Raw genomic sequence first — 14,576 nt, forward strand, 5'->3', positions numbered from 1 at the left:
ATGTCCCCGTGGCCTTGATCCTGAGTGCAAAAGCCATCAGCATCTCGTTTTGGACGTTTTTGCAAAGGCAGCCTCTCCGCCGTGTCACCTGTTTCTAGAAGAAATTGCAAAGAGCTTGCAAAGGTAACGCATTAATGTTTTGTTTAATGCCTTAACTTTGCAAGTTCTTTGCAATTTCTTCCAGCTTGGATGCATTTGTTTCTGCCCCTCTTTCTTCTTCTCTTGACCCACTTCCCAAATTTCCAGAAACGGGAGAAAAGAGGCCACTTTTTTATTGCTAAAAAGGTACACTTCTACAACAACAACAACAACCCTGCTAGGTAGCTCTCTCTCTTAATCTCTCTCTCTCTTCCTCTGCCTTCCTTGCAGGGTTGGCTGATGTAAACCAGGCTCCTTGAAGGACTTATTTGTTTGTTTGTTTGTTTATGGGATCTATATCCCACCTTTCTCCCAAAATGGGATTCGAGGTAGTTTACAATAATTTTAAAAAGATACAGCGAAAACGTTAAACTACAAAAAGTTGAAAAGTAATAAAATAAGACTAACACATAATTCAATACTATTAAAACCCAAGTTCACAAAGACAGAGCTAAAACCCTGTTTATAATTTTTATTGGTGTTGCAGCAAAAGCACAAAAAATGGAATCAGCGACCGAACAATCGAACACCAGAAACGGCTTTTTAAAAGCAAAGGCACTCCTAGGTTTCTAAATGGATTTTTCTTGCCTGTCTTTATATATAAAAGTCTGTCTGTTGGTACTATATTTACAAACCCTCTTCCTGGAGTAACAATTACTTTTTGCATTTGAACTTTATTGGCAGCCGTTTGTTGTCAGACCGGTTTCCAAGATCTGTTGCTTCTTCTTAATCCCTTTTATTTTCCAATGCAAGAAATGCCATTCAGGAAAAAAAACCTTCAATTAACAGAAGTTCAACCAAAATAAGTGCTTGAAAGAAAGAAAGAAAGAAAGAAAGAAAGAAAGAAAGAACAATTATTGCATTAATTATCTGACTTAGTCCAATATTGGTGGAGACCTATGCACTCCTCTGTCTATCTAAGGCGACTAATGTGCCAATATAACTCCCAAAGTTTTACAGAAAGATGCATGTTGTATCATAGCCTCCTTTTCCCCAGCATCTCGTTCTTCGGTTGGGGGTCCGGGGAAGAAGTGGGGAGGAGTGTCTCTCAAGGGGGTCCCCCATTTCCTCTCCTGCCCCCCACTTTGTAGGTGGCTGCACACGGAGACGATGTTTGCGGTGGCGCAGCGCAAGTGGGTCTACGTCTACGACAACCAGGGAGTGGAGCTGCACTGCCTCAAGCGCCTCCACGGCGTCCAGCGCATGGAGTTCCTGCCCTACCACTTCCTCCTGGCCACTGCGGTGAGAACTGGCCCCTGACCCTCCTCAAACTCCCAACAGCTGCCAAGCCCCCCCCCCTCCATTTGCCGCAAAGGCCGGCTGCGTTGCCACCAAGATAGCCGAAGTGCCGTTCGTCTCCTCAGGGGACGATGGGGATGATGGTTGGGGAAAGAGGGTCAATGTTGCTCATTACCCCTCAGTTTTACCATCAGAAATAATAAAAGTGAAAGATTACCAAATGGCGGAGGAAGACCCAAAGCTTCAGAAAGTGACCTTTGGCACTGTGACTCACAGCTGTCCCTGCTGCGGGGATTCTGGGCTCTGTAGTCTGAAAAGGACGCTTTTCTGCAGCTTTCCTTCTTTCCAAGTGTTGCTAACTGCGGGGATTCTGCGTATTGTCTGAAAAAGGCCCCTTTGTGTGGCTTTGCATCTTCCCAACAATCTTGCTGGCTCGGGGGTGGGGGATTCTGGGTGTTGTAGTCTGGATAACGGTCCAACCCGCGTTTCCTCCCAGAGCGAGACGGGCTTCCTGCAGTACCTGGACGTCTCGGTGGGGAAGGAGGTGGCCACCATCTGCACCAAGGGGGGCCGGTTGGGGGTCATGGCCCAGAACCCTTCCAACGCCATTGTCCACCTCGGCCACAGCAACGGTGAGCGGAAGGAGGGTGGGGATCCAGTCCAGTCCGACATCGCCAGCTCTGGCCGGCAGCTGCCATGGCTCCCTCTTGGGTTTGAGGCAGGGTCCTTTCTTGGCTTGGAGGTGCCCCCTGGGGATTTGAACCTGGGGCAGTCAAACTGTCACTCCCAATATCCCCAGCTTGGCTGATAGCCCCCACTGTGGCTCTTTGATGCAGAGGTCTTTGCCAGTGCTTCCATCCCAAGACTAAAAGGGGCACTTTTTGGTGAGGTCTGGGTGGCAAGGGGGTCCCGTCCCATCTGCTGTGGAGCGAGTGCTCCGACCGTTGAATTATTATTATTATTAACCTTTATTTATAAAGCGCTGTAAATTTACACAGCGCTGTACATACAATCTTTTTAATTGGACGGTTCCCTGCCCTCAGGCTTACAATCTAAAAAGACATGACACAAAAGGAGAAGGGAAAGGTGGTGGGGAAGGGGCCTCTCTAGTAGGATAATACATATAAAATACATAGCGATACCGGAAATGATTGAATAAAACAGACAACAAAAGAACAAGAAAAGCAAGTGACAATTATGCAGTGTTGAACCTAAGACTCAAAGGTTGGGCTTAGAAGAATTAAACTGGGTGCTGTGTTCCAAGCCTGGTGAACTGACCGCCCCCTTTCTCGCCCCCTTTTCTCCCCTCCTCTGGCTTTGCAGGCACAGTGACCCTCTGGAGCCCCAACATCAAAGAGCCCCTGGCAAGGATGCTGTGCCACCGGGCAGCGGTCCGAGCCGTGGCGGTCGACCCCTCCGGAATGTGAGTAAAGCCCCCAGACTGAGAAGACGGGGAGGCAGCGCAGGACCCTCGCGAGCCCCATATTCTCTCATTCTGATGCAGGTACATGGCGACATCCGGCGTGGACCGGAAGCTGCACCTCTTTGACCTGCGGGCGTTCCGGCGCCTCCACTCCCTCCTGCTGCCCACAGCGGCCGGACACCTGGACTTCAGCCAGCGGGGGCTCCTGGGGGCTGCCTGCCAAGAGGTGGTCCAGGTTAGTGGGCTGTGGGGCGGCAAAGGGACCGCCGTGTTCAGTGGCATCGCTGGGGGGTGCAGACTACACTGGGGGACGCAGTGGGGGCAGATGCCTTCTGGGTCCTGTACAGCAACCGCCAAGTGGGATTCGCAGGGTCTTGGGAGCTTGGCTGCCTTCTGAGAGGGTTGAACCCGCCACTCATCTTGCTGTGTTGCACCGTTCTACGCACAAGAACAGCGCCACGGCAGTGAGATGAGGGATGTCCTTTTAGCCTTGCCCCCAAAATCCTGACTGGCTCTGTGCTCCCCCATGATGGGAGTCACAGTCTGCAATGCTTGGAGGAGGGGCTCATACTCCCATGCCTCCCCTTTGCAAGCCATTTGTAGAGATGGGGGGACGCTGGCTGGCGGGAGGAGGGTCTGGGGAGAGCCCACCCCACAGGAGCTTCTCCGGGGTCTGGCCCTGCCAAAGTTCGGACTAGAGATCCTACCTGAACATTAGGAGGAACGTCGTGACAGTAAGGGCTATTGGGCAGTGGAAGACCCTCCCTCAGTTGAGAGCGGTGGGGTCTCCTTCCTTGGAAGTCTTTAAACAGAGGCTGGATGGCCCTCTGTCAGTAGGGTGTTTTGATTGAGAGTTCCTGAGTGGCAGAATGGGGTTGGACTGGGTGGCCCTTCTTGGGGTCTCATCCAACTCTATGATCCTAGAGCCTCCCGGACGGTGACCCTTGTCCCCTCCTCTCCCGCTCCTTGCTGTCTTGCCTTCTGCAGGTGTACAAGGACATTGTGGCCGGACCCCCCTCCAAGCCCTATCTGTGCCACTCGCTGCCACGGCCCGCCCACGGCCTGCGCTTCTGCCCCTTCGAGGACGTCCTGGGGGTCGGGCACGGGGAGGGGTTTGCCAGCCTCCTTGTGCCAGGTAAGCCGGGGGGCTTTGTGTGGGGAGGGGGTCTGGTGGGTGAGGGAGTGGGAGGATTGGGGGCACAGGTCTCCCCTGCCACCACCACTGAGCCCCCCGTTTCTTGGTGCTGCAGGAGCCGGGGAGCCCAATTTTGATGCGCTGGAGAGCAACCCCTTCCGGAGCAAGAAGCAGCGCCAGGAGTGGGAGGTCAAAGCACTGCTGGAGAAGGTGAGACCCCCCCCTGCCCCACCCCACGGATTGGCATGGATGCCCCAGCCCTTGCTGGAAATTTCTCCTGTCCCCCTTTGTCTGGATCCCCAAAGGTTCTGGGTTCGAGGTGACACTTTTGGGCCGTACCATTTTCCCCATCCTCTGAAGCCTGTGTTGTAAGAGGGGACTGGACTTGGTGGCCCTCGGGGGTCCCCTCTGCTCTGTGATCACTTTTCCTTAGCTGTGGGTCGTAGTTTCCTTGCTCAGTGGCCTCTGATCCCACAAAAGGAGTCCCCATAGTCCTTTCTTGAACCTGTGTCCATTCCGCCATCTCATCGGTGGTCCGAATTTTCTCACACATCTGGATTTCTAGATTGTGGGGAAGGGGCTGCTCCGCCTGTTCCTCACTGCCCCCTTTCCCCCCCACAGGTTCCCTTTGAGCTGATCTCCTTGAACCCGGGGCAGTTGGGTGCGGTGGACGCCATCTCCATGGAGCAGCAGCGCAAGGAGCGCATGGAGAGGCTGGTGAGTGAGCGGGGGCAGGACGAGGCAACAGTCCTTGTCCTGCAGAGCGGGCCGGGCATGACGGGCGGGGGTCCGGAAATGGAAGCCCCCAAAAACCTTTCCCCATCCTCAGTCTGGAGAATTGAAATGCATGGGTCCCAACAAGGCTTGGAAGCAAAACGGATCTTGCAGTCTTCGTGGATAATAAGCTGAAGATGAGGCAGCAGTGTGATGCTGCAGTGAAAGGAGCCAATGTGATTCTAGGCTGCATCAATAAGAGTATAGCGTCTGGACCGAAGGCAATCTTAGTGCCACTCTCTTCTGTTTTGACCAAGATGGTCAAGGGTCTGGAAAACGCCAAGCCTGATGGGGAACGACTGAGCTAAGAGCAAAACATGAGCCAGAAATGTGATTCAATGGCAAAAAGAGCCAATGCTGATTCTGCCAAGTGCTGGGGATGATGGGAGAGGTGGGTCTGGGGGGGATGCACACTCTCTCAGCCTCTGCATTGCCCCCTCCCTTCCCCAATCCAGGGCTTTGATCCCAGCGCCAAAGAGAAGTTCTGCCCCCGGCGGCGGATGAAGGGACGCGACTCGGCCGGGAGCCGGCTCAGGCGGAAAAAGAAAGTGGTGGACGAGGAGAGGAGGGTAAGTGGTCCTCGGGGACCCCCCCCAAAACCCTATCATCCAGTCAAGGGTCTCCTTGTGGGGGGCAGGGGCAGGACAAGGGCGGCATGGGCGTATTGGGGCCTCCCACGGCTACCAAGGTCCCAATGTGGCCCCCAGACAAGTTCATGGGTCCCTAATAATGATAATAATAATAATATCATTACAAAATTATACAATTAGTACAATTAGGCCGTATAATTAAATTATTATTATTATTATTATTATTATTATTATTATTATTATTATCTATACAGTTCTATTAAGTCACAGTATAGGGAAGAAGGCAGAACAGAAAACAATAACAAGTTTTTGTTGCAGGAATAAGAATAATAATTTAGCAAGAGTATGTAATATATATATTTATATACATATATACACATATATATGTATATATTTTATACACAAACACAATGTATATATTGTTAAAGATACTATTAAGTTATTGTTATTAATTCATGTCTTGCCCTCTTCCCAATATTGTCACTACAATTTACGAACTTTTAAAACCAGAACAAATTAAAACGTCTGTAAGAAATACTGTTTAGGGGTTGTTTTTAAATGCCGCTTTGCCATCTGTAGACTCCAGACCCTGTTATTGATGCTGTTGTGTGTCCTGCCCTTTTCTTCATGTTGCGAGGGCAGCTCACAGAACATGAAAAGCCAGGGCAGCTGAAGCCACACGGAAAGATCAATGAAAAGGCATTTTTAGAAATGATCCCAAGAAGCACTTGAACATCAAAACCTTGCTCTTGGCATTAGTGTTATGCCCTGCCCTCCTCTTTGTATTGTGTCTGCAGATTACAGAATATTAAAACCCAGAATAGATTGAATCCATGGAAAAATCTCATTAGAAATATATATGTATATTTAATTATTTTAAGAAGCCATTGGAACGATCTGTGCAATTCATATCAGGACGTCAGAGCAGAACAAAGCCGCAGCTTGGCACAAAAGGGGACCATTGAGGAATAAAAAGAGTCCCTGGCTGCCCACGACCCCCTTGACCCCCCCCACGATCCTTTTGGGGTCCCCTCCCTGCCCTCCACTTGGCTAACATTTCCCCTTTGACCCCCCAAAGGCTGCAATCCGGAAGAGTGTGGCTGCGAAGACAGCGCCAGCAGGAAAGGTCTGTGCACAGCGGCCAGAGGAGGAAAAGAAGGCGCTCAAGGGGTCCGCTGCCCCGACTGGACTGCAGAGGTCGGCTTTGGACCGGTTCCGGAATTAGAACCCGCCACCCACTGTCCCTCTGTATGCTGGGCGGCGATCTTGATGGACAAAATGAGGATGGGGAGCAGTGGCCATGTCCCCCCCCCCAAAATGGGGGTCAAAGGGAGAGTCCACCAGCACCCCCCATGGCTCTTCCAGCAGGACTTTTTAGGGGGGTTCCTCAATTGGGGGGAGGAAGTGGGCCTGGACATTACCCTCCTCTCGCCCCCCCAAACCTATTTTTTCCTTAATATTTTGTTAAAATAAAAGCTGCTGTTTGTTATTTTTCTCTCTCCGTTGCCTCGCACTCGCAACCCTTTGGTGCGGGTTCAGGGAAAGGGTTCATCACCTCACCTCCCCCCAAAAAAAGAAACTCTTCTTTATGCTCCCTATCTATAGCATTGAATCCAGCAGACCCCAGCCATAGCAAAAAACTCCAAAGCAGTGTAGAAATCCATCCCTGAGGGGTGGGCACCTGGCCTTTGCTTAAAGGTGGGAAATGGGTTCAGGGGGAGGAGGCAGGATTGGGACCACAGGGGGGCATAGGGCCATCGAGCTGGAGGAGACCCCAAGAAAGGCCCTGATCCAGTCCAACCCCCTTCTGCCATGCAGGAACTCTCAATCCAAGCTCACCCTGCGACAGATGGCCATCCAGCCTCTGCTTAAAGACAGCCTCCAAAGAAGACTCCAGCTCCCTGAGTTTCTCCAGCAGAATAGAGTGGCACTATTACTTCTCTTGATCTAGACACTATACTTCTATTGATGCAGCCTAAAGTCGCATTGGCCTTTTTAGCTGCCGCATCACACTGTTGACTCATATTCAACTTGTGGTCTACTTGGACTCCTAGATCCCTTTCACAGGTATAAGTCGCTCATTCAGCCAGCTGTCCCCCATCATCCTCTATCTGTGCATTTCATTTTTCCTACCTAAGTGCAGTAGCTTACATTTCTCCATGCTGACATTCATTTTGTTAGCTTTGGCCCAGCTTTCTAATCTGTTCAGGTCAAAGTCCTCTGGAGTATTAGCTACTCCTCCTAGTTTGGTGTCATCTGCAAATTTGATAAGTATGATAAAGATGTTGAATAGCCCTGGACCCAGGACAGAGCCCTGTGGGACCCCACTGGTCACTTCTCTCCAGGAGGAAGAGGAAGAGGGGTCCTTGGTCCACCCTCCGGCCCACTTGCCAGCCCCACATTGCTACTGCATCTCCCAGCATCCTTCACTAAGGGGGCCTCCTATCTCCTCCTCCTTCTCTCAGCAGCTGAAGACCCTTTTGGGCAGTGGAGGCGTCCACTCTCCCCATGCTGTTAGACTGCACCTCCCAGAATCCCCAACCTTTGCCTGGGAATTGTAGTCCTATGAACAAATCTAGACACTGCCCCAGTGGACGGTTCCTGCTCCAAAATGGCCGCTGCAGGATTAGCACTTGCGTTTGCAGAGAAATCTCTCTCGCTGGGGTTTGGGGCGGGGGTCTTGGCCCTCCTGGGTCCCCCTTCCCCCATTGGCCCATCTTTTGCCACCTTTTTCTCATCACAGTTTGGCTTTAATAGTAACAATAATAATAATAATTTTTACTGATATTTGCCTTTGGGGCAGAGCCAGAGCTCAGTGGGGCCTTTCCCTTTTGCTTACCCAAGGGCTGAGCCTCAGCCGCACCCAAAACGCTTCTGTGGCTTTTCAGGGCGAGGGTTCCGGATTCAAGTCCCCATCTTATCTCCGTCACAGTGGCTTAAGCAAACAAACCTGGAGGCAGCTCAAGGGGCAGAGGGAACGGGGAATTACTTCTCCTTTGCATAGAATGTCCCTTCTTTAGAGTGCAAAGGTCTGGCCCCTTCCCCACAGGGGGACATCCAATCAATCAATCAATGGCTTTACAGCTCTCCCTTCTATCCTCTCCCCTCAAAAGAGGGGAGCTCAATACGTCAGGTTTTGGACACTGGCTCTTAATTTACATCAGGAGGCTTGTAATTATGAAAAGAAGAACGCCCTCCCTGCAAGGAAAGACGGCCTGGCTGCCGGGGCTGAGTGCCAGGGGCGCTGCAGGCTTTCCAGGGGTGGGGACACTCTGAGCCAAGAGCTTTTGAGGTAGTGGTCAGTTCAGTGGGATGATTGGTCTCTCCTCCCCCCCCCCCCCATCAGTAAATAAACCAGATGAGCTGCCCCTCTTTGTCCACTCTGGGTTCAAGTCCAAATAAGCAGCAGAAGCAGGAGTGAGGGCTGGCTTCGCGGAGAGGCCACTGGACAGAGGTTGTCCATTTGTTCAAAGAGCCTTGGTCCTGCTGACAAGCTGATGGATGGACAGAGGTTGTCCACTTCTCCAGGGGGTCCCTGAGTAACGTCCACCTGGTCTGGCTTCTCAGATGGAGGTTGTCTACTTGGCCAGAAGGTCCCTGTGGGACGTCTAGCTGGCCTGGCTTCCCAGATGGAGGCTGTTCACTTCTCTGGAGAGCTTTGGCCATACAGATGGACAGAGGTTGTCCACTTGTCTGAAGTGTCCCTACATGACCTTCTGGATGGTGTGTCTCGGTGAGAGGCCTGAGGGCACAGATGGAGCTTGGCCACTTGTCCAATCTTGACCCTGTTGAGAGACCTGCAGGTGGATGGACAGACGGACTGAGGTTGCCCACTTGTTTGGAGAGTCTCTGCGTGGCCTCCATCTGGTCTGGCTTCCTAGGTGGACACTGCCCACTTGTTCAGAGAGCCTTGGCCTTATGGATGGACGGACATTGCCCTCTTGTCCAGAGCCTCCCTGCAAGACCTCCGTCTGGTCTAGCGCTCCGGAGAGTCCTCAGAGGGCAGCCATCCAGGTCAGGGCCTTGCACCGGAGGATGCCCAGCGCCCGCTGCCAGAGGCTGCAGACCTCCTCGTGGGGGGCGGCCGCATCCCAGGCGGCCACCATGTCCTGGGGGCTCACTCCATGGACGCTGAAGAGGACCCTCCGGTAGCAGCAAGGGTCTACTGGGAGGCGGGTGGCCCCGGCCATGTGGGTGAGGTGCTGGGGGACGATGCCCGCCCGGTGGGCGCAGAGACCCACAAAGACGTCTTCCAGAGGGATGAGGGGCACCTGGCGGGCGGTGCCCAGGAGGGCGGGCACGGCGGCCCCTGAGAGGATGTAGGCCGTGCCGCTGCAGTAGGGGGGGAAGGAGCCCCCCGGGTAGAGGGTGGCCGGCACGTGGTGGCGGTCGCGGGGGTCCCGGTTGGGCCAGACGTGCCAGTGGATCCGGCCCAGGTAGGCAGGCTCCAGGGTAGCGCGGCGACCCAGCTCCTCCGCTAGGGTGGGCAGGTTGAGGAAGACGTCATCGTCGACCTTGGCTAGGAAGAGGGCGCCTGGACAGTGGGTGACCGCCCAGCCCAGCAGGGCCAGCGTCTTGAGGGTCAGGTTGGCGTAGGTGTCCAGGAAGCGCCCCTGGATCAGGTCCCCATGCTCTGCCGCCTCTCCCTCCAGCGCTGCCTGCAGCTGGGGCTCTGGGGGCACCCCCAGCGCAAAGAACGTCCGGACGGTCAGCTCCCCGGCCCAGTGGGTGCCCCCCCAGGTGGCGCGGATGGCCTGGCGGCGGGTGTCGTGGCCAGGGGCACTGGCCACCAGGACCAGGAGGGAGGGGGCCCTGGGGGTGCAGGCCTCAGGCCTTGGCAGGAGCAGGAAGGCATCCGCGGAGGGCAGCAGCGGGGTGCCGATGGGGTGGCCCCCGCCGGGCAGGACGTAGGGCAGCGAGTGTGAGAGCAGCACCTCATGGCCACCGCTGAGCAGGAAGCTGAGGGTCGAGAGGGTGGCCAGGCCGGAGAAGAGGCCCCAGAGCAGCCGCCTCGGGCGGGAGCAGCGCTTGGGACGCGACGGCAGAGACATCGGGCGAGGGTCAGCTGGCGGTCAGTCAGGAGGCAGCCGGAGATGGAGGTGTCCTGCAAGAGAGAGAAGAGAGGGAAGGCAGTGAAGGGACCCCTGAGCATGCGAAGAGGGCCTGGCTGGCCCCAAATACTGATCCTGCAATGAGCGCCCAGCCCCCCAAATGAAAGAAAGGCATCATCTGCCCCCAATCACAGCCATGTCCATCATCCTCATCCTCATTCCCAGTCGTACTCCTGGCAATCTTAGCCTTCTTCATGGCAGTGCCCTGCCTCTTCCACAATAACTGGGCCTTCATATTCCTAAACACTTATTATGGTTATTGGTCATTATAGATGACGAACTTGATAGCTGTCCTGTTCCCTAGTTTAGGGCTGCTGATAAAAGCCGAAACCGAGAAGGGGTCTGGGTTCGAGTCCTGCCAAAGGGATAAAACCTCACAGGGCTGTAGCTGTGCTTTTTTTTGGGGGGGGGGGTCTCTTAGGGTTCTTAGGGCTTGGGCCCAGGGTCCTTGGAGGACCGCCTCTCCCCATACAATCCGCCCGCACTCTCAGGTCGGGTGAGAGACATCTCTTAAGAGTTCCAGACGCTAGATATGCTTCATCCCGGAGGGCCTTCTCTGTTGCAGCCCCACAGCTCTGGAACTCCCTCCCCAATGAGCTCCGTACTTCCACCTCCCTTGATGTCTTCAAGAAGAACCTGAAGACCTACTGATTCCGCCAGGCTTTCCCCCGTGAGCCTCCTTGCCATGCTCTTCCCCTTCGCAATCCTCTGCTGTATTCCATTCTACACTTCAGCCACTTGGATGGATGTGCTTGTTTGTAATGGTTGTTATTGCTAGGCTTGTGACACTGTTGGGGTGGGGGCTTCTGATGGTCTTACCTGGTTTTATCCTTGTTGTAGACCGCTGTGATCCTTGGAACAGCGGTATAGAAAGAAAAGATGATGATGATGATGATGATGATGATGATGATGATGATGATGATGATGATTCCCTCTGGAGGAGCCCCCTCCCCTTCGAAGCCAAACTGCAGACCCTCCCCCTTCTGTCTCTGTGTCTCCCTCCCTTCGCAAAGGACCTTGGGATGCGTAGTCCTGAGCGGGCCCTTCTTCGGCTGCCTTGGCCCCGTCCCTCCCGAGGGACCCTGGGAGTTGTAGTTCCAATGGGGGGGGGCAGCAGTGCCGCAGTGCGAAGGGGGGGCTCCCTGGAAGAGGAACTGCGGAGGCTGAAGCGGAGCCCCCCTTTTTTGGAAGGAAAGTGCCCCCCCGGTTCCCTCTTCTTCCTCGGGGGAGGAGAGGGTCCCAGAAGACCCCCAGAGACCCCCCAAAAGGGCCCAGGAAGGGAGGGGCCCCACCTGGAGAGAGACGCCCCCCATCTCTATGGATTGGCAGGAAGAGGAAGAGGAAGAGGAAGAGGAAGAGGAAGAGGGGGACACGTGGGAGGGGGAGGGGAGGGGGCCTCACCTTCCTCAGCAGCAGCAGCAGCAGAAGCCCCCATCCTCTCTCTCTGTCTTTCTCCCTGGAGCCTTTTCCTCTCCTCCTCCTCCTCCTCCTCCTCCTCCTTTCTTCCCTCCTTCAAGGAAGAAGGGAAGGCAGAGGAAGAGGAGGGAGGGGAGGAGGGGGCGATGGGCCTTCCTCCTCCTCCTCCTCCTCCTCCTCTAGGCTCCGCCTCTTTCCGAGGGAGGGGGGCTGTGTCATTGGAGTGGGGGCCCTGAGGAGGGAGAGTGGCCTCAGAGGAGCCGCAGCAGCAGCAGCAGCAGCAGCAGGAGGCCGGGGAGTCTGGCCCAGAGGCCCCCCTTGAAGGGCCACTGACTGCAAAGCCCAGCAGCCCCAAGGGGCTCTTGGGGAAGGCAGCCTCCAGCCCTTTCCCCTCCTAATCCACATGCCTCACACAATGGCAGTCCAGGCACATTCACATAAGAGACTTTTAGATAGATCTAGATCTAGATATAGATAATACACAAATATATATACAAACAGTGTGTCTATATATAATATTTTATAATTTTAGATATATATAATGCATATATAATATGTGTGTATATATATATATATACTGTACAGCTAAATCTACATATATATATATAATATGATGCATATATTGTATTTTATAATTTTATATATATATATATATATATACATATACATATACAGTTATATATATTATATATAGCATAATACATAACTATATTATGTATGATCTTTATAAATATATAATGTTTAATTAAACATTAAAATAGTACAATTCATTTTAAAGGTGTTTGTATAGGTGTGTATACACACACACACACACATATATCTTTAAAATTAATTGTACTGTTTTAATGTTTAATTTTTTGTAGCCGTATGATTTGTGCCTTTAAAAGAAATTAAATGTATTTTTGGAACTTAAATCCTGCCGTTTTCCCAAAATAGGAGTTAAAGATCTTTTTGAAAAAAATAAAATTTAACTTTAAATTTTTACATTTGAAATTAAATGTATTTATGGGATTTTAATCCCACATTTCTCCCAAAATGGGACTCAAGGCAGCTTTAAAAATCAAAATACTTAGACACCAGACAATTGAAGAAACATTAAATATAACATTTAGAAAGACGCCGGAACCATATTTATTGCGTGTGTTTTAATAGGAAGGATTGGAGAGACAAAAGCAAGAATACTGTGTGAGAAGCCCTCAGCCGTGGCCAGGAGTGCATTTGCGCGGTTGAAACTAGTGCGCCAGCTGCACCAGTTCCTTGAGAGGCCAAATGTGGCTCCAGTGACACATGCCTCGGTGACATCCCCTTTGGACGACTGTAACGCACACTGTGTGGGGCTGCCCTTGGGACCTGTTCAGAAACTGCTGCGGGTGCAAACTGCTGCAGGCAAGGCCCCTCCCTCCTCAACTGTCATCTCGGCCTCAGAGGGAGCCATCAGGCAGACCCAGCAACATCAGGGACTGCCTGAAGGAAGAGGCCCCTCCCTCCTCAACTGTCATCTCGGCCTCAGAGGGAGCCATCAGGCAGACCCAGCAACATCAGGGACTGCCTGAAGGAAGAGGCCCCTCCCTCCTCAACTGTCATCTCGGCCTCAGAGGGAGCCATCAGGCAGACCCAGCAACATCAGGGACTGCCTGAAGGAAGAGGCCCCTCCCTCCTCAACTGTCATCTCGGCCTCAGAGGGAGCCATCAGGCAGACCCAGCAACATCAGGGACTGCCTGAAGGAAGAGGCCCCTCCCTCCTCAACTGTCATCTCGGCCTCAGAGGGAGCCATCAGGCAGACCCAGCAACATCAGGGACTGCCTGAAGGAAGAGGCCCCTCCCTCCTCAACTGTCATCTCGGCCTCAGAGGGAGCCATCAGGCAGACCCAGCAACATCAGGGACTGCCTGAAGGAAGAGGCCCCTCCCTCCTCAACTGTCATCTCGGCCTCAGAGGGAGCCATCAGGCAGACCCAGCAACATCAGGGACTGCCTGAAGGAAGAGGCCCCTCCCTCCTCAACTGTCATCTCGGCCTCAGAGGGAGCCATCAGGCAGACACAGCAACATCAGGGACTGCCTGAAGGACGAGACTTCTCCCTCCTTTAACTGTATTTTGTATTGTATTACGATTTTACTGTACACCGCTATGATCATCGCGGAATAGCGGTCTATAAATAAAACATATTATTATTATTATTATTATTATTATTATTATTATTATTATTGACCAGGGCTGGCTGCAGGGATCATGCCTCTCCCTCTGAAACATCTGCACTGGCAGCCGGTCTGTTTCCGGGCAGAACCCAAGGGGCAGGTCTTGACCTCTATGGCCCTAGACAGCTTGGGTCCAGACTATCTGAAGGGCCCTATCTCCCCATGGAAGTCATCCCAAGCGCTAAGGTCGGCTGGAGAGGGCTTTCTCTCAGCCTTCACTAATTCATAGCGTTTCAAATTTGCTCTTAGACACCTTGAGTCCCTAGATCAGGAGAAGAGTGAGCTATAAATAGTAGTAGTAATAGTAAAATAATAATAATAATAATAATAATAATAATAATAATAATAATAATAATAATACAGGTTGGCTCTCCCTTTTCCAGAAGTCCAAAATCCCAAATGCTCCAAAATGGCTGGGATAAAGTGACCCCTTTCCTTTCTGACAATTCAATGGGCCCAAACTTTGTTTCCTGCACAAAATTGTTTAAAATGCTGTGTATAAAATGACTCAGGTTTATAGGAAACATGGCATCTTGTTATGTATATATAGAGAC

The 14,576-nt window shown here is 52.4% G+C and overlaps 2 protein-coding genes across 5 annotated transcripts in view; one reads left to right on the forward strand and one right to left on the reverse strand.

Annotated features, from left to right (window-relative positions):
* The window catches only part of LOC149278099 (WD repeat-containing protein 46-like), a 31,668-nt gene extending 24,878 nt beyond the window's left edge, over nt 1-6,790 (forward strand). For both annotated transcript variants that reach the window (XM_089502306.1, XM_089502307.1), the window contains exons 14-22: nt 1,230-1,380; nt 1,874-2,009; nt 2,701-2,800; nt 2,882-3,035; nt 3,788-3,935; nt 4,051-4,145; nt 4,557-4,652; nt 5,165-5,278; nt 6,378-6,790. In XM_089502306.1, the coding sequence (XP_089358432.1) occupies nt 1,230-1,380; nt 1,874-2,009; nt 2,701-2,800; nt 2,882-3,035; nt 3,788-3,935; nt 4,051-4,145; nt 4,557-4,652; nt 5,165-5,278; nt 6,378-6,524 (1,141 nt within the window). In that variant the 3' untranslated portion in view covers nt 6,525-6,790. The remainder of the gene's footprint in view (nt 1-1,229; nt 1,381-1,873; nt 2,010-2,700; nt 2,801-2,881; nt 3,036-3,787; nt 3,936-4,050; nt 4,146-4,556; nt 4,653-5,164; nt 5,279-6,377) is intronic.
* An 87-nt stretch (nt 6,791-6,877) lies between these two features.
* Nucleotides 6,878-11,980, reverse strand: LOC149278100 (beta-1,3-galactosyltransferase 4-like). Of its 3 annotated transcripts, XM_089502348.1 has the most exons (3): nt 11,812-11,980; nt 11,230-11,262; nt 6,878-10,403 (listed from the first exon to the last, which is right to left on the reverse strand). In XM_089502348.1, the coding sequence occupies exon 3, from the start codon at nt 10,348-10,350 to the stop codon at nt 9,295-9,297; it is 1,056 nt and encodes a 351-aa protein (XP_089358474.1). In that variant the 5' UTR covers nt 10,351-10,403; nt 11,230-11,262; nt 11,812-11,980; the 3' UTR covers nt 6,878-9,294. The 3 variants fall into 3 exon arrangements, with proteins under 3 accessions (XP_089358474.1, XP_089358475.1, XP_089358473.1); XM_089502349.1 differs by lacking the exon at nt 11,230-11,262; XM_089502347.1 differs by lacking the exon at nt 11,812-11,980 and having other exon boundaries at nt 11,230-11,713.
* Nucleotides 11,981-14,576: the final 2,596 nt, after the last annotated feature.

Source organism: Sceloporus occidentalis, unplaced genomic scaffold (genome assembly GCF_023333645.1).
Source record: "Sceloporus occidentalis isolate IW3139 unplaced genomic scaffold, rSceOcc1.0.p SCAF_201, whole genome shotgun sequence".
Classification (NCBI taxonomy): Eukaryota; Metazoa; Chordata; class Lepidosauria; order Squamata; family Phrynosomatidae; genus Sceloporus; species Sceloporus occidentalis.